This window comes from Rosa rugosa, chromosome 1 (genome assembly GCF_958449725.1).
Source record: "Rosa rugosa chromosome 1, drRosRugo1.1, whole genome shotgun sequence".
In the NCBI taxonomy this organism is placed as follows: domain Eukaryota; kingdom Viridiplantae; phylum Streptophyta; class Magnoliopsida; order Rosales; family Rosaceae; genus Rosa; species Rosa rugosa.
Genome location: NC_084820.1, coordinates 4,813,137 through 4,833,123, shown reverse-complemented (window position 1 = coordinate 4,833,123; position 19,987 = coordinate 4,813,137). Strand labels below are relative to the sequence as shown.

Sequence of the window (19,987 nt, the reverse complement as noted above, 5' to 3'; positions counted from 1 at the left end):
AATGTAGAAGAAAGCTGAATGACCTCACCACATTCCGTCAAGTGCATTATTATGAACACAACAGAACAAAGAATAGTAGTAAATACTCGCCGACCCTTGAAGATTACAAATTCCAAGCCTTATTGAATCCTCTGCATTAAGAAGGAAGTCCACTGCTCCCTTGAACTTCCTGACTAACTAAGCTCTGAACAACAAGCATATGTTACTTGTGGTCAATAAATACACTATACATGTGAATATTATGCCTCCAATTGAATAGCTCTTCTGACAAAACAAGATCATCTCCGGAGCTGTTGAGGGGTGATGTCGTAATAAGCAAGACCGAAATGACCCTAGTTGCATTCAGTTGTTGTCATTCATCACCACAGTTGTTACAGCTTTGTAGGCAAGTTGTAAGTCTTCTTCAGAAACTTGGCTGCAGTCTCATCATTCCTATGACATAAGACACGTAGAAGTGTATTTGGGTCATTGGAATTCCACTCATTGGAAGTTGGAGGCAATGGCAGGTGGGACTTCGCAGACGAGCCATAGTTCTCCAGAGTCGCGCGCTTGAACTTTTCAATAAGGCTATCAGTATCAGTACGGTAGAGAGGAAGGATGTCCTTAACAGTGGTTGACAACTTAGCTATTAAATCAGCTGGTAATCCATCCCCGTTTGACCAGAACAAATCAGTCAGAAATTTAAAATCCTCCTCTATTATGTTAGAATCTCTCAGTGTGAAACTGCGGGAAGGGCCTCCAGCTAGCAAAACCAACAAGAACCCGTCAAAAGAAGCTTTCATGACATCCGTAATAAGACGCGTTCTAACTCTGTCGTGAACTGTTGACGAGATAATCTCCAAAAATTGCTCGAGTTCCTGAAGAAAAGGCTCAATTCTACATGAGGGAGCATCCACATTATACAAGCCATCCCAAAGAACATGACTTAGTTCATGGAAAACAACCTTGTAAGCTGTTGCCTCACAAAGTTGTTGGATCCCTTCTAAACAATCAGATGCTGACAGCTCAAACATTTTGCCCATCCCATTTGCAAAATCTCCCTTTTGAGTGGATTCCAAGTTCCCAAGATGAGCAACAATCCTCTTCTCAAAAACTCCCAACTCCATTCGAATACGCTGCAGAGTATTAATGCGAACACAAAGTTGCGGAATCCCAAACGAACCATCCCCATTTGTACTTCCAACCTGAGATTTCCTCCTCTGGTTTATATGTGACCTTTCCTTCTTCTTGAATACACCATGAAATTTTGATCCCGCTGAACATCTAGTCAAAGCAGGCATAGTGGGAATGAAGGTAATTCGGGTTCCTGCACAGATCACAAGAGAAGTGGTGGTTATAATGGAGATTGAAAACTTCAAATTCAATGCACGAGAGCAAGCTTTGAAAATAAGATCTATACCACAGCCAGTCTTGGCCTTCGATACATAGTATTGAAGACATCTATCAAGACCAGTCTTCAATTCTGGAATCAAGCCAGGATGCATTGGTATAGGCAACATAAAGAATGCTTCCAATGTTTCATCTACAATGCGTAAAACTTCAATGGCAGAAGGAGCAAAGCGTTCTTTGTTCGCTTGTGGATTCCAGACCTGCAGAATAAAGTTCACAACATCAGATCCATGAAGCGTGTAATAGTCTCAAGTTGGGCAACTGAAACTTGACTAAACCATCACAGTGGGACACAGTGCACCAGAGGAAACTTCAGCACAGTGTCTTCTTGTTGTTGGTCGAGACAGAAAATTCATACCTCTAGTTGCAGATTTCTGTCAACCCATTCCTTCAGCCTGTCCAATCTTGTCCTTATCCAAGCCTTCGCGAGCTCAGCCATTACAGCTTCAGCCTCGAAAGGAGGCATCTCCTGTATGATGGATTTCCCGCCATCCTCACTATCTACTGAATCTTCGACAGCAATCTGCACAAGATCTTTCTCCAATTTGTCAGCAGCTTTTAGTACTTGTACAGTATCAGGAGTCAACTCACTGATACCATCCACAAATTGCTTGAGCTTGTCTCCATAGCAAGAATGCAGCGTAGCCATAGCAACACCTGTTGCAAAAGGGTGCCATCTCTTCAACACTGGACCAAATATATCTTTCTCACTAAAGGCCAGTTCGCTAACTTCTGTTGCAAGGACGGACAAGGTAGGAATACGATTCTTTTGGCTCTTTGACAGGCGCTTGTTGGAGCCCACTTTTTCCAGTTTCTGCCATAAGAAATTATACAGAATGTTGAGCAATATATTTTAGAGCAAAGAAGGAAAGACAAGGAAGCTTGGTAATATAATTCCAAGCATAATACACATTACAGCATTTAGTATAATTGCTGCAGAAATATGAGAACTTGCCTGAGCAAAAGCGGTGCGTATTGATGATCTTATGTAGGTGTCAACCCTGTCACGTGCCACATCAACTTCTTTTCTCTTCCTACGATACTCGTGAGAGATATCCTCTACTAGTACTTTTGCTGATAATACCCCCAGGGAGACAATGTTTTGCATCGACTCAATATTGCCAGTGTTGAAAACATCACGGTAGGCAAGAAGCCTTCTCTCAGTCCAACCCAGTATTGCATTCAATGTTGAACTTACGATCTTCAAATAAGATGGATCTTTTGTGGCATTGGCATCTTGCTGAACTTCCGCCAAGAGGTTATTGGCTGCAAACAGCAGGTCATTATCCACTTGGCCAGTTGTAACATATCGATGAAATAAAACCCATGCAAAACACAGATTATGCAGAATTTGGTTTATTCCAAGGACTACCCAGGTCTTCTTCATGACTTCTAAAACCTCATCAAGCTCTTCAATAATAGAAGTTTCTTCATTCAGGTCAAAACATGATTCCAGGAGCTTTTGGTAGAGCCTGAGATTCAACGGAAACCCATCTGCCCAGTGGCATGTGTCGGAAACAGTACCATCAAACGATCTGCAGGCAAGAGACATAACAAGACTGCGGAGAACTTGCATTGTCTCGGTGTTCTTTCCAGTTTCCATGGGTTTCTCCAAGGCCCCACGTATAATCTTCCGGAGCTGTTGAGGAGCGGTGTCTTTTCTATCCAACGGCATATGAGGATACACCATAAGTCCCACTTCAAGAACCTTCAAATTCCTCCTCTGCCAAGCTTCATACTCCTGCTGATTCGCAAAATCTAACGACCTGAAATGCTGTAACAGCTCCAGAGGCAAAACCATGCTCTCTATCTTTCGTCCGAGCTGATATAATAAATCCCAAACACATCAAACAGTCTGGATTACAATAACACACACAGCTAAAACCATGCATTTCAACAACCTAATTCACATTCCCACATCCCAGTTAACACAATCCAAGCATTACTAAGAAATACGACAAACTTCTAAAAAGTGATTCAGTTATATCCCAGTAAACAGAATCCAAGCATTACTAAGAAACAAGACAAGCTTCATCAGAAATGCCGAAAAATTTACAGTAGCTAAAAAGTGAATAGTTATGAAATAACAAATTTTACTAAACTTTGTGATTCCTCAAACACTAAACATAAAAAAAAAAAAAAAAGTGTCAGATTTTTGATTCACAATTCGATTTTCCTTGATTTATTTCCTTGTAAATCTATAAAATATTAGAGTAACTATCACAAATATTGAAAATGAAGAAATCACTACTACTGACCTGACCAGCAGCAACTCTGAGAAGGGCTCTCCTGATTCGGGTATCGGTCTGCTCCGAAACCCTCATCTGGACCCGCATGAGCTCAAAAACCGACCCGGACCGTTTACTACTCCCACCGAGCCTCTTAGACGACGCCGTTTGCTTCAAACCCAGAGCCTTCTTCGCCGATGACGTCAGCGACCTCTGAAGTGACGACAGCGAGGAAGAAGAAGAAGAAGAAGACTGGGAATTCCGGTCTACGGTGATCTTCTCCGACTGCGGGGTGTAGGTGAGCGGTTTCGGGCCGGAGCTCCGGCAGGCTCCGACTAGGATCTCGTAGACGGTTTCTCGGAGGTCCGAGTCGGAGAGATGCGGGCCCAAGTCCCCAAACGGGTTGGGCAGGTCTTCGACCGGGTAAACGGGCATGACGACGCGTTCGGGTTCTGGTTCTGGTTCTGGAATTGGAATTGGAATAGGGACTCTGCTGTGTCGTCTGGAACCACCAAAGGAGCCGAAAACTCTGTCTCTGATAATCTGGGCCATTCTGGGAAACAAAAAAGGAAGAGAGTTTGGGTCAGTGGGGACAGCTTTTTGGTTTTGGGTGGTGGGTTATTCTTGCTTGACTTTGAAGGAAGCCATGATTGTGATGATCAAGTTTTTGGAGTGTGATTGATATGTTAGAACAAAAAAAAGGCACTGAATTTGAGAAATCCCCACTTTGTTTGTTTGATGGGATTTTGGATTTTGGATTTTGGGGGAAGATGGGATTTTGGAGAGAGAAGAAAATTAGGACTCTTTTGAAATTTAAAAAAAAAGAAAAAAAAAGAATAGAATGTGTAACAGTCATCAGGGGAGCACCATGTCTAGGAAAGACCATGTCAATTTGTAACATATGGTATTTATTATGGTGTATATGAATGTCAAACTTGTCACCATGTCTAGGAAAGACCATGTCAATTTGTTTCTGATAGTAGCTTACTGAGTCCGAGTCTTGGAATTAAGATGAACGGGTCTCTTTGTCACCATCATACTTCATCTTCATCTAATCTGCTTGATCTGATTTTTTGCAGTGAACTCTAGAGGTTGAAGTTTAAGAAAGAATGGAGCACCCGATTTGTTTATGTACTTGGCTGAGCCCACAGAACCGAATATTGGGTGGGGGGAACATAGACACTTGGGTGTTGTTTCCTGGATTTAGTTCCAAATCAGACAATCAGTTTCCACTTCCAGCTTCCCAGGTTGTGCTAGTTTTGTCCTTATGAGCTTAAAACAAGTCTGGTAATGGTCTAATGATTCTTATCCATGACCAGAATATGGAGTACATCAGGAAAGAAAATCTGGGTTCTAAATGGAAATCTGAAAAACTGAAGTGAATATCTGCTTTAAATGTTGGAGAGGTTAGGTATAGTTCACAGCCAAAAAAGTTGAATGCTTTAATGTAACTTTTTCCATATGTATTCACATCTCAATTCCAACCTCACCTATATTTCAACCAAAGAAAATGAAATGTAACCCACCAAGGAATTTTCTATATAAATTTCCAACTTTTCAACCTCATGGATTGACACCTCTTTATTCCTTTTAGCTCAGCATCTGTTGTCACAACTCACAAGCATGAAGCATCGCTTTATATCTACCAAAATTGAGGTACAAAGAACTAGAGGAAATATTAGCATAAATTTGTTATTTTCTCTCTAGCTAGTAAATTATTAATCTATTATTAAGACCACCATCAGAAGCTAGAGAACCCTATGGGACACAAGGCCTGCATTAGTAGCATTTGGCTGAATATGTAAATAGTAGTTTGAGCATCTCTTCCATTTGGCACCCTTTTTCCTTTTCAAGTCAATAAGCTTTCCTTTCGTATTGCTTGGATTACTCTTCACCTAACAGAAACATTGTTGGATTTGTATGATTGTATTTATGCCATTGTTTATGTAGATGTTGTTATCACCTTTTGCAATTGCCCTTGGACAATTGAGACCACTGCTTACGCGTTAAGCCAGTCAATTAGATAGATTCATACCCAGCAAATGGTACTAGGAAATGGTCAAAAGTCTTGAATCTAAGAATCATATTGGTAAAGGTGAAAATACTGAAACTTTGTTAGGTAACTTCTGAATTTATAATAACATAAACGTGATTATTCAGTTTGCGTATAGTTCAAGTAATATTCGTGATAAAACTATAATAATTGTCTTCACATGAACACGAACATACTTTAGCTTGATTACTTATTTTTGTTGTTGTGTTCATTATTTAGCGACATGTAGTTTGAGTGAGACCCTTATAACAGAGAAACTATAATTCAAATTCAAAGCGAGAACTATGAAAGCTGCTACTAAGGGTCACTAAGCTCAAGCTTTGTGACGCCATAGACTTCTCGTACTCCAGCGGCTGCGCCACTGCTGAGACCTCCACTAGACTCGTGCTCCAATGCTTTCAAGGCAACAATGTTACGCAAGTAAGGAGGTTCTCGCATGGACCTTCACTTGTTTAATCCCACCAAGACTTTTGACCTTCCTCCATAATTGGATCCTGCACCAAATTTGGGGAACTTGGTCACGCACAAAACCTGGCCCATTGATAAAATGTGTAAGAAACATGCTTACTCTTGGAAGTTGGAAACCATGCTTTCTGCCTATTCAAAATCTGGGACTGTTGAGGAATTGGGGGCAATCTTTGATCGAATGCGTTCTCGAGATTTGGTCTTTTACAATACGGTGATTGCGGGTACGGCTGCAAATGGGTGTTGGAGCAAGGCGTTTGAAGTTTTTGTGAAAATGCAAGAAGGGCTTTTGAGCCTTCACTCCTCAGAGAGTATACGTTCGTTAGTTACGTTACAAGTTTGCCCCAAGTTATTGATGGATTCTAGGCTGGGGAAGAAAATTCATGGTAGAGTTGTTGGTAAGTTGGGAGAGAATTAATGTTTCTCTTTGGAATGCATTGATCGATATGTATGCCAAGTATGATGACATTCATGTGTCTCAATGGTTGATTGTCGCATTGGTTAACAAGAATATTATGTTGTCATGCATAGAACATGATGATTTCGGGGTATCTTAAAATTGGGCAGCCTGAGAATGCATTGATCTGTTTCGTGAAATGCAATTATTCGGGTTGAAGCATGATCGACCAGGTTGTGCTGTCACATGTTCTCAGAGCTTACTTCCAATGTGGATTTATAGTTGAAGCAAGGAACACATTTGATGAAATTAGAGGGAAGGATATATAAGACTTGTTGGACAACAATGATAGTAGGTTATGCACAGAATGGTCGGTAAGAGGATGCTTTGGCATTGTTGAGTGACATGTTATCGGGAAAATCTCAGATCATCATCGCTGTATCATGGCCAGGTTGTTCATGGAAAGGCAGTTCATATGGGAATTGATGATAATTCGCTCGTGTCTACTGCTCTCTTTGACATGTATACAAAATGTGGACTTACTGCGGATGCTTGGATGGTTTTCAAAACGATGCCCTCCCAGAGTGTGGTTTCTTGGAATGCTAGCTAAGACTACCGGTTGTGCACAAAATGGGCAAGATCTAGAGGCCTTGGACTTCTATGAGAACGTGCTAAAAGAAATTAGAACTAGAAAAATAAATAATCTTATGCAAAGGCTTCACATAGCTAGAATGTGAAAGAAACAAATTAAGATGAATAAAACTCTTTTATGTCTCGCAACCAAACAAACCAACACTGCATGTTCTCATGCATCTGAGGCTCTCAGCAAATTAAATCTTTGCGAAACTACTGAAATTTTCTTAATTTCACCTTACAGATATTTTTTTTTATCAAATACAATAACTAGTCTATTGTGAGTCGAACTCACGATCTCCTACTTACAAAAGAGAGACTTATGTCACTAGACCAAACAGTACTGGACTCACCTTAAAATTTGAATGATAATGAGAAAAATTGAAACTAATTTTTGCATCCTAATATTTCAATTGGTTGGTGTGACGGTGTCAGAACTTGACAATTTTCTCAATTCTTTCTTTCCACATTTTCAGAGAAGTATGGTCCGTATGAAATGCCGAAATGGTCTCCGGACAGTCTCTTCTTTCACTTACCTAATGACATTGTGATGTGATGCCTACCAGACCTAGATTCCCTAGTTTCATGTACCAACCTTTGGCGCCAATCAGATTGCCCAAACACAGCAGCGAAGTCTCAGTCAAAACTCAAAAGCACAAGAGAACAACACAGTACTGCATCACAAGTCAATAGTGGGAGACAACTCGTCCTCTCTCACCCCCAACTTCCATAGCAGCTAGGCCTTGTAGTCTTTTTCCAGAAGCTGAAAACACAAAACAAAACACATGAATGATCATGTTCAAATCCCCATAAACAATTTTTCTTCTCTCCAACTTCCACCAATTTGAGATCAATGCAAAACTTTTCGCTGTATCCAATTTTCGTCTGTATCCATAATCAAAGTTAATTATGAGAAGTTATGTTCTTCGGCAGCGTGTGTGTAGTACTCCATATGTTAAGACCAACTCCTCACCAAACTAATCTCTTCTGCAAATCCAGTACCAGCTGCAACCCAAAGAGTCTTGCAAACAAGTATGTATCCCAGCCTAATTTAGCTAGATGACAATCTGTTGTGGTCCTAACCACGTGTCACACACTAGCAGAATGGGATACAATGTTTTGGTCCTGTATAATTGTAACTGATCTCCATGCTGGGCATGAATGAAATGATCTGAAGTTTATTATTTCTCCTCTCTCTGTTTTACCTATTTTTGCTGTCCTGGTTCTATCACCATACAACTCGCATTTCCAGAATCCCCAAGCTACACTCCAAATCAAACCCTCAATCTTTCACGTACTGCTTGCTTGCCTTGTGCCCTCTTCTCTCTTTCATACATTCACGTACTCCAAAACACCAATCAATGGCCACCACGATGCTCAACAAATGCAAACTACCCTCATTTCCTGTGTTTATACTATTCACCTCTGTTTTCCTCTGATTTTGCACCACCTCGATCAGTTACCACCACCCTCCATTTGAGCAAAGCTCCGTCGCCTAGTTGCGCACTCGGGCAGAGAACATTTGAGTCTTCACCGAGTGTTGATGATCAAGGACCTTCTGGTTATGTTATATACTAATTAACCTAATTAACTTTTGTTCAGCATGTATTAAGATATTCATATTAGTTCGTGAAACTTATAATATTATTTGGGCTACAGGATGCATGCTTGGTCCATGCCATAAATGTTGTGGCGGGTGCATTCCGATTCTAACTAGGAAATTCTGTGTAGATAGATGATGAGAAGCAACCAGGAGGATTACCCTAGCTTCTCTCCCAAGATTGCTCCCATCAAACTTGATCCTTCATTGAAATAATGAAATGATTTTGTTTTGCAAGTCATTTTTTCTGGTTTAATTGGGTTTGTATAGTCGTTTGTGTCACTAATGTTTACGGTTGCTAGCTTGTGTTCGTAATGTGTTTATAAATGAAATTTGGTTGTTCATTTCTTTCAGAAACGGTATGGAGCTCATTGTGTTTGGCATAAATTTCAACTGTAATAGTGCTGCGATATTTGATTACTTGTGTCCATTATTAGAGTCACGGTCATCTACTTAATTATTCCCACAATTATATTGCTCGATCAGGAGATGTGAATTCTCCAAGGGAAGGAATAAGATTACAAGACATAAAATTGAGTAATGCACAAGCCATTGATACTTTCGATCATCAATACTTTGAAATCTCATACCACAGAGAGATGCAAGAAGCCCTTCCTCAAAGAATTTGTTCCACAGGCCGGCCTTTTCTTGGTTAGTTCACCAATACTGTTATGATTCCCCTGCTTAAACAGCTACTGCTTACTTTTGCTTGCAACGAAAGGACCAAAAAAAGCCGAATAAGATATGATTTACCTATTTGAGTGGAAGAGTATTCCTAAATGATTCAAAAGCATAAAGAGTGCAAATTAACAGAGTGAGAGGAATTAGATGATGATGAAACGGTAAGTGCATAAAAGCTCGTTTTTATGTATGCAGTGTGTAATGAGTTCAAATTAACAAGGTCCTCAAATTTGTGTCAGAAGATAGAACTCATCCAGAAACAGAAAAAAATTATGAATAATTGAACACAATGAGTTCAAAACTCCAGGAAGCTGGGTTTACACCTAATACAAAACTCGTTTTTCATAATATTGGGGAGAGGGAGAAATTTGAGTCCATCTGTTAGTACAGTGAAAAACTCGCTCTCGCTTTTGGGTTAACGAAAAGACCTCATGGAGGGTTTCCCATAAGAATCATAAAGAACATTCTGGTTTTGCGGTGATTGCCATCAGTTTATGAAGCTAGCTTGTGTGTCAAGTTAATGGACGGCCTATCATCCAAAGAGATTCGAAAAGATTTCATCATTTCACCAGCGGCAATTGCTCCTGCAAGGACTACTGGTAAGAAAAGACACGGCAGAATGGAGAGCAACATTTGAAAGGTATAGTCAATGTGATGCAGATTGGCATGGTTTTATTTAACAAGACACAAGACAGTATGCGTGGCTCTAGAGTGTAAAGCACCCAAAGAAAGAGAGGACAATAGCCCACAACCTGAAATTGTTTGTGGCCCAAATAAGGTTATTGTGACCCATAATTGTGTTGGCAAGCCCCAGGCCTATGATACTGGGCATAAACAGCTCAATATCATAAACCATTAGGAGTTGAGATTTTTCTAATTTTAAAATGTACAAATACTATTTCTCTTCAAAGAAAAATTGTCTTTTAATTTTTATATGTTCACATGAAATGTGGCTAGGCTATGCTAATCAAATTACAAACAAAAATAATCACCAATAAATCAAACAGAAAGAAAATAAAATGCAAATTAAGTTTCACACTCCCCCTTACTTCAGGGACGATACTATTTTAGTGAAGTACGCAATTATCAATAATCTACCTCTATAAATATATTCCTCACTGCAATTTAAGTTCTTTTGTGTTAAGAAAACGAACAATGTCATGTCATCATACAACCTGTATGTACAAAATTGATAGTTTCAAACACGATTTGTTTCACAGTTTTTTTTTTTTTACGTTTTAGGGTGCAACTTCACAGGAATGATTTGATATATATGGTGACGAGATTAATAGATTGCAATCAAACACTGAAACACCAATCAATGTCCAATTAATCTTGGAATTGGAAAGGCGACTTCTGTATAAGTTGGTGGAGGAGTTGGATCACACGTGGGGTTGAATAGAAATAGGATATCCCACGTGCAAGTGTCCAAGAAAATCTTAAGGACCCTACGGTGCTCCTCGCCGTAAGGGCAAAGCACCGCCCCACTTTTCACTGCCACGGCATAACGGTGACCGAAGTCAAAGTAACTGGTTTTTTCACCCTATGAATTAAAGATAGATGTGACTCCATTAATATAATACAATAGGTCGGCAGAATAATTTTGGTACATGTAAGCGACCCGTCCTCTTGTACTCAATGTCTTCGTACATCTATAATCTATGCCAATGGTACTAATGGCTTCCTTTTTTTGTCCTTGATGAACAGTAATTTGGAGTTTCAAAGTTTGATAGTCAAGTTCATGATGAATGATTTGTCATGACTTGTTTATTAATTATAGTAAATAATTTGAGTTAGTTAAAAGTGTAATGATTTTACACTATTTCAATAATAATAGGCGCAGCTAAATGTCTAGATAGAGTCAACCAGATATATTAAAATTAAATTAGGGGAGTGAAATTCACACTCTCAGTGTTCTCACACCATGTTTCATTTTTCAGTAACTTAAACTTTCGTATTTAGTAACTTAGTTTTGTCTTTTTATAAGAATTTCAATCAAAAAGATAAAAAAATGGAGTGTGGATTTCACTCATTCCCCTTAAATTATTGAACACGTAGCATATACTTTCATAAACCAAGGCTACAAAGCCTAAACTAAGGGCAAAGACCATATTAAGCAGCCTTGAAAGAGCCTCAAACAAAAGAAAATCAAATTGAGAGCCTCCACTCTTGAAATATTACCAATTAAGGAGCAACCAAATAGAGTCAACCCAGATAGATTAAAAATAATTATACTTGTACTATTAATTAAACATGTATCATATCTTCCTAAGCTAAGGTCAGATACCAGATTAAGAAGCACTAAGATAGCCTCAACATACCAAAAAAGAATCAAGAATATAAGAACAAGAAAACGAAATCAAATTGGGAGCCACCATTATTAAAAGATTGGAGCAAGGTAAATCCAAATTTATATTTAAAAATAAAAGGCACAATTGAATACAGACAACCAAGTAAATTAAAAATAATTAAAATTACAGTACTGATTAAACGTGTACCATACTCTCCTAAAACAAATTTTCAAAAATTGCATGCATGAATGTGAAACTTTACCATGAATCGTGAAACTTCGTTATAATAACTTACAATATCATATGGCAAATTAAGAAAGGAATCCTTCTAATGATCATTGTCATTGTGGTACGTCTAGCAATACTGTAGAGGTAGAAGATGTAGGGCATGCATTCGATTAGTTCCACTCACATTTACTTCTTCTTTTGGTTCGACTTGCAACTTTCATCAAAATAAACTTTTGCTATTGAAGATGGTTTGCCAGGGCCTCTACCACCAATAGCTAAAAGGAACATTTGTTATGGTATCCATCATTTCTCCGTTAGAAAACTAAGATTAGATTTTGTTGTCGATCTCTTTGGAATCTTGATGACCTTTTAAATAAAACGAAAACGATATATAGAGAAAGATTTTCCACATTTTATAAATCCTCCACCAAACAAATTGGCTTTTTTAAAGCAAAAATATGACTTGTTCTGTAGGCTATACGATGCATTTAATTATCAAAAAACTAGGAATGCATATATCCTTGTCGTTCATTTAGTGTTTGTCTCTCATCATTGCCTACTTATTCCTGAGGTAGTACAAATAGAACTCCAAAAAGTCGACCAAAAGATTCAAAGTGGAAGAAAGTATACATGAACGTGGGGAGGCCAAAAAGTAGACTGTGAGAGGTGCTTTCCTACAAATTATTGGGTTCTTCGAAATTCTATCAACGTTGTGTGTCATTTTCTTCTAATCCAAAGTTTCAAACATATAAATATAAGGGAAAATTTCGCAAAAAGTACACAAAGTAAAGGCCACTAATAATTCTTATACATAAAGTTCCAAACCAAACATTTCGGTACATGAAATCAGAAACTCGACCCACTATCAGTACACGACGTCAATTTTTGACACCAAAATGTCCATTATGCCCTCAGTTTTTTTTTTTTAATAATTTTTTTTTCTGTTATTTTTTTCTATTATTTTTTTCCTTCTTTTTTTCTGTTATTTTTTTTTCCTTCGTTTTTTCTGTTATTTTTTTCTATTATTTTTTTTCCTTCTTTTTTTCTGTTATTTTTTTTTCCTTCGTTTTTTCTGTTATTTTTTTCTATTATTTTTTTTCCTTCGTTTTTTCTGTTATTTTTTTTTCCTTCGTTTTTATCTCTTTCTTCTTCCTTCTTCCGGGCTCACTCCCTCTCTTCCAACGCCGCCTTCCTCACCTCCACGCTCACTCCCTCGCTTCCAACGCCGCCCTTGCCCTCCAATTGGTGAGATTTATGGTCCTACAGCTTATATTTGTAACTCAGCCAATATTTAGTCATGTGAAAAGAAAGAAATAGATAAAAATGAAGGAAAAAAAAAACGAAGGAAGAAAAAAAAAACAGAAAAAATAAAGGAAAAAAAAACAGAAAAAATGAAGGAAAAAAAATAACAGAAAAAAAGAAGGAAAAAAAAAATAGAAAACATGAAGAAAAAAAAACAGAAAAAACGAAGGAAAAAAAAAATAACAGAAAAAAAATTTATTAAAAAAAAAAAAGAACTGAGGGCATAATGGACATTTTGGTGTCAAAAATTGACATCGTGTACTGATAGTGGGTCGAGTTTAAGATTTCGTGTACCGAAATGTTTGGTTTGGAACTTTATGTATAAGAATTATTAGTGGCCTTTACTTGGTGTACTGTTTGCGAAATTTTCCCTAAATATAAAATAGTGTATGGTGGACAGTCATGAAGTTACCCATGACTGCTACTAAATGCAAATATAGGTAGAGTACTCTCATAATGGAGCACGATCAATGGCAGATTGTGAACTTATCTGGCAGATTTTAGTTGAAATGTAAAGGTCGTTTTATATTATTCGTATTGTGTGACGATTTTGCTAGTCTACGCAATTCGTGTAGTTCATTCAAAACCAACTTCATAAAACTAGTGGGACTTTGAAAATATATCTTTTCTTTTTTTTTTGAAATAAGAAAATATATCTATTTAACAAAGTACGATGTTATCATCAGGCAGTCTGGTGCATAATGTATGTAAAACTTCACTTTCCAATTGTTGGGCAAGTATAATTGTGACTGATTGTATAAATAAAAATTACTATCTAACAAAAGATGCAAGTAAACTGCACAAGTAAGAACTATCAAAAGAAAAGAAGTCCATTATTAGTGAACTAATCAACCCAAATTATTAAGCACCAAGGCCCAGGAATGATTCCCAAGGGGGCCCAATACATATGAAAGATAAAGACTAAAGACTAAAGAGTGTGGATGAGGTCCCGGAGGAAGCAGCACCAGAAAAGGAGAAGGAACGTACAGGAGGAGTACTGTACTACTGTAATTGTTTGTTTGTGAGCTTTATCACCCCATTGCCTTGGTGAAGAAGCCAAAGCCATTATCCTATCGGACCTATCCCTACCTGGCCAGGCCTGCATTTACTTTGTTGTGTTTTCCCTTTCCCTGACAGCTATCTTAGCTAAGCTGCAAATCTTGAAAGTTGCGAAAACGAATAATTGAATAAACGTCGAGATGAGAAAGACGACCCCATCAGTGATCAGCCTTTTCCCTCGGTTATTTGACTATTGCAGAGGGACCATGCATATCCATCACTACCATCTTTTACTATCTTTCTTACTGTCTCCGTCAGACAGCTGAATGGAATGGAGTCCGTCGGCGTTGACTGATCCTCACCTCGTTTCGGCGGAGAGATGTGCTGGTTCAGCGACCAGTGGACTAGTGCCGACTGCCGACTGCGTGCCGACAGTCGCTGTAGATAGGTCTGTTACCCACTGTCGACTGTCGACTACTGTCTACTTAATCTATCTATTATCACCGTCCACACACGCCTCCAACGCCGACGCCGGTGTGGTCTCAACTCTCAACTCGTTGATTGCTTCAACGCCAAGAAGACAAAGTGCTGCACTGCAATTTTAGTCGCTCTCACATGTATATGTTTATTTGCTGGGGTCAATCGTACGCATACATTATATATATACATGTACTGTTTTGATTGTTTATCAAATTAATTTTAATAAATTTCTAGTGTGTTAAGCAAGGGCATTCCTTCAAATTAATATAGACCTAATTTCTTGCTAATTAATTAAGTTTTCAAGACCATGCACATCACCATAGTCTTGTTCTCATGAAGAATTATTTAAACGTGGTCGTCTTAATTTGACTATATACTATAGATTTTGTCCCCAAAAAAAAAAAAAAAAGAAGGAATATATAGAGGAAAACCTCATGTTTTGTAATGTGCATGAAATTAAGCCCGCCTATTTTTATAAAAATAAAAACCTTCAATTTACTATTGTCAATGCATGATGGAGTGTTTTTTTATTTTTTTGTATATCTTTACGTTAGGGTTAGGGTTAGGGTTGCTTGATCTATCTTAATTCTAATTATTTATTGTTCAACCCTTTATTGATTAGTTATTAGGGTAAATTGAAAAAACCGATTGTGAATTTCTCTTACCGCTTTGTCAAAGCAAATAGAGTAATCAGTCGTGCATTTACTAATTGGTGCATGTTAAAATACATAAACTTTGTGGACACTCCTGACTTGTATTATTTCAGGATGTTTTTTATGCTTATTATAATCTGGGGTTCAGGTTGTATGTCCCCAAATGTATTCTACAGTTTCATTAATTAAAACTTGAGAGTAGCCGCACCAGCCCTCTTTAAAAAAAAAAAAAAGTAAATTAACTTGAATTTCTAAGTTTTTATCTCTCTCGATTAGTTAATACGTGTTGGATTCTTGATCACTTGTACTACTCAAATATATTGATGAAAATGTGCCTCTATAATTGTACGAAATTGCTTTTTAGAACCAAGCAGTAGCTAGTTGGGTTTGGTTGTACTTCTTTGTCGATATGATTACCACTCCTATTTATATATTTTTAGCATGTTGATCACTTGCTAATAGAAGACAGTTTCTGATGGCCACTTTTCAACGCTGTGCCACTTCTGAACTAATGATAAAAAAACCAAACTAGTAAAACTCTAATCATGATCAGTTGGTAATTTGGCAAGGGGGTCTTTATAAATAAATAAATAACAACTTTAGACAATTATTACTCTATTCAATATATGATGACGGCTTAAATAAAAATGTATATAGAATTATACAGAGATGATTTTAGAAGTGCTCTCCTAGTCGGAGCCGTCTCAAACTTTTCGGAGGCCCTGTGCGAAAATTTAAAATGCGGCTCTCTAAGTTGTTGTCTCATATGAAAATTTAGGAAGACAAAATTATTGAAATCTCATCAAATTCATAATTGAAACTTATATTTGAACAACTGACAATATCCAACAATGTCTAATTAATAATACCTCATTGGATGAGCCTACAAAAGAGGCCAAATATTCAATACAAATGAAAAGTTTGCAGCAAAAAAAATTACAGAAAGATCTCACATAAAACCCTCAAAATAACACATTCTTCCAGCAAAGTGCTGATTGATATATCAACATCAGGCTTTCATTTGAAAATCAATCTACTTGCCTTCTTAGCTGCAAAATCATCAATTAGTTTATCACAATTGATTTTTCAAAGCTAGTCCATTTGATCTGCATGCTTCTAAATTTTAACGCAACATCACCACACAATCCAAGCAAATCAATGTAAATGAGAGAACTTGATTCTCTGAGCATCAAAGACTCAAAAGTATAGCATGAGACTCTTGAGTTTCCTCACTCCTTGACCTCTCCAATCCTTGATTTACATTTCCCAATTCCCATAAAATTGCTAGGCCTTTGCAATTTGAAAAACAAATCAAACCATTAGGAAGACTATACTAAAAAAACATTTATTTATATGTGGATACAAATCAATTAATCATACCCGAGTCATGACTAGGGTATAGGGATTACTGATGAGCTTCATTTTGCTTTTAAATCTCTAATTGAAGAATGAAGACTTGAAGTGGGAGAGAACTAATTTGAGATTTTTTAGAGCAATCAGAGAATGAAAAAGGATAGAAGAGATCGATGGGAATAGAGAAAAGGGTTGATGAGAATTACTGAGGGCAGAGAGAGAAAGAGAATGAACGCAGAAAACTAAGAGCAGCGGATAAGGATTTAGTGCCTGGGGCCCTATTTTTTCTTTTAAGGCTTAATGTTTATATAAATAGATATAAAAATATAAAATCTGGGGCTCTATTTCATATTAGTGTTTGGGGCCCTCTCAATTTGGCGTCATCCTTATGGCCTTATTGCACCTGTCTAGAGCCGGCCCTACTCCTAGTCAATTATCAAACTGTAAAACCAAAACGATTCAGATTAGATATAAATTTCTCTAGTCTTTTTTTTTTCTTTTGGTCAATTAAATTTCTCTAGTCTAAAAGTTATCGAAGTTGTTTCGGTCCATATTCCATAAATACTAAGGTGGACCATATAATTTGTGAAAAAGACACCATATATTATATATAGAGAAAAATTCAGCTACCGTCCCCAAACTATTCTGCCAATGTCAATTTGATACCCGAACTCTCAAAAGTATCAATGTGATACCCAAAGACCTAAATTAGCATCAACGTGATACTTCCGTCCAAAAATTTTTACGGCGCCGTTTGTTTGCTGACGTGGCAAGCACGTGGGTAAAAAAAAAAAGTGAAATGACCCATTTACCCTTCTTTTTTTTGGAGAAAAATTCAGCTATCGTCCCCAAACTATTCTGCCAAGGCCAATTTGATACCCGAACTCTCAAAAGTATCAATATGATACCCAAAGACCTAAATTGGCATCAACGTGATACTTCCATCTAAAATTTCTGACGGCGCCGTTTGTGTTGTTGACGTGGCAAGCACGTGGGTCCAAAAAAAAAAGGTGAAATGACCCATTTACCCAAATCGAGCAATTGACAGTGTGTGGGAGAAGCCAAAGGTACCAAGTACCAGCTGCCAAGTCTTTTTCTTGATCTAATTGTGCTCAAATGCTATCTGGGTTGGTTTTGCTTTTTTGGTTTATGCTAGGTTTGTTTTTAGTTCTTGTATCTATGAATGTTTATATGTTGCTTTGACCTTGTGATTGTGATTTTGATCGGAGTATCTGATATCTGTTGTTACTGACATGACGGTGGCGGTGGAGGAAGATGACGTTGAGGTTGTGGCGGTGGAGGAGGGCGTTTGATGAACGGAGGTTCTATTAGCGAATGGGTGACGGTCTTTGCGAAGAAAGAAGATGGTTGGTGGAGCTAAGGTTCACCAGAATTTGGTGTGCAGCGAACCAGTTTCCCAGTTGGTTGTCCCGAAAGAGGAAAGTTGCTGGGCGGAGAAGAAGGAAATCGGTTTTGGCGGAGAAGAAGACATGTTCGTCTCTGGGTGCCCAGAGCAGTTTTCTGGGTGCAGAAAGATTTGATTTTTTTTTTTTTGTTAATCGTGTCACCCAACTTTGGTTTTGGGTCCGTCCGCTGGGAGTTGAGTGCGAAGAACATGAATTTGTAGCAGGAATTGGAGAGGATGATGGCAGTGTTGGTGATGGTTTGGGCGGAGGGGAAGGAGATGAGAGAGAGGAGGAGGCGAGAGAAGAAGAAGAGGACTGAGGTTGAAGAAGAAGCATAAGCCATTTTTCTTTGATTCTTGGGTGGAGGAGAAGGAGCGGAGCTTGCGGCGGTTTGGCTAGAACAATATCCCAGAAGAACAAGAACAAGAAGAAGAAGAAGAAAAAAAAATGAAAAGAAAAAAAAAAGAATTAACAAAAAAAAGAAGGGTAAATTGGTCATTTCACTTTTTTTAAGGGCCCACGTGCTTGCCACGTCTGTAAACAGATTGCGCCGTTAGAGATTTTTGACGGAAGTATCACGTTGATGTCAAAATACGTCTTTGGGTATCACATTGATACTTTTGAGAGTTTGGGTATCAAATTGGCCTTGGCACCATAATTTGGGAACGGTAGCTGAAATTTTCTCAAAAAAAAAAATGAAAATTAACAAAAAAAAGAGTAAAAAGTCGATTTTGCCCTTTTTTTTTTTACCCACGTGCTTGCCACGTCAGCAAACAAACGACGCCGTCAGAAATTTTGGACGGGGTTGATACCAATTTAGGTCTTTGGGTATCACATTGATACTTTTGAGAGTTCGGGTATTAAATTGGTCTTGACAGAATAGTTTGGGGACGGTAGCTGAACTTTTCTCTTATATATATGCATGGATAACAAGAGTCCAACAAAGGCATAGGGTCAATTATTTTGTTAACGCTCTCTTTTAAACATTATCTGCGGGAGGAAATCTTCCGTCCCCAATTCCCCTATCCCCCCCTGTCTCTTCCTTGTGATTGGTTGATATGGATTAAAAAAATACTTATCTTAAACTTTGTTTCATTTTTTAATCCTTATATTCATTTTTTAATCCTTGTCAACCAATCACAAGGAAGAGACAGGGGGGATAGGGGAATTGGGGACAGAAGAATTCAGTCCATTATCTGCGTACCTCTGTCTGCAAAAGCTTTCTTTGATTAGCTTGTTCGTTTTGATTGGATAAGTGAGAAGAAGGATCTATGAAAATATGACAACAAAGAGGTCAGAGGTGTTAATTATATCGTTAATATCTGATCGTGCATTAGAACCAAAAGATAAGAATCCTAAGATGCCACTCGAGTATGCTTAATGTCTCTCTTTTTGCTTCTTTTGTAGTCTTATGAATGTCGTGATCATACCATACAAATTTAACCAGAGCGTTTCATTTGCCAGAAGCCCCATCAACAAAGCTTAGTAGCCTTGATCATCATACCGATTCATCACTAGGGAACTACTATCGCAATACAATCTTTCAATGTCTATTAGAATAATAGGGTGAAACTAACACCTTCGGTTTTACAAATCACACCCCGTTTTTTCTTTTGGCATGCACATGTCAATTGTAAGAACACAAAAGGGGCCGGGACGTGGTTTGCATAAAAATTTGGTGCCAATTTCACTTTCCTTTGAAATGTATCTAGTATAAATATTCAACTAGAGATACAAAAAGCACGATATAATTCATTACAAAACAATAAGAATATCATACAACTAAACAGAAACTATCATACTAACAGTGGCGGAGCCAGAAACTAAGG

At 37.9% G+C, this 19,987-nt stretch overlaps 1 protein-coding gene and 1 pseudogene across 1 annotated transcript; one reads left to right on the top strand and one right to left on the bottom strand.

Moving 5' to 3' along the window:
- Nucleotides 1–4: 4 nt before the first annotated feature.
- On the bottom strand, nt 5–4,781 carry LOC133711880 (protein unc-13 homolog). Its single transcript, XM_062137961.1, has 5 exons — nt 3,648–4,781; nt 2,345–3,211; nt 1,748–2,203; nt 1,400–1,589; nt 5–1,306 (listed from the first exon to the last, which is right to left on the bottom strand). Exons 1-5 carry the CDS (start codon nt 4,167–4,169, stop codon nt 372–374), a joined length of 2,970 nt encoding a protein of 989 aa, XP_061993945.1. The 5' UTR covers nt 4,170–4,781; the 3' UTR covers nt 5–371.
- Nucleotides 4,782–6,217: 1,436 nt separating this feature from the next.
- LOC133730696 (pentatricopeptide repeat-containing protein At3g21470-like) lies at nt 6,218–10,049 on the top strand (annotated as a pseudogene).
- Nucleotides 10,050–19,987: the final 9,938 nt, after the last annotated feature.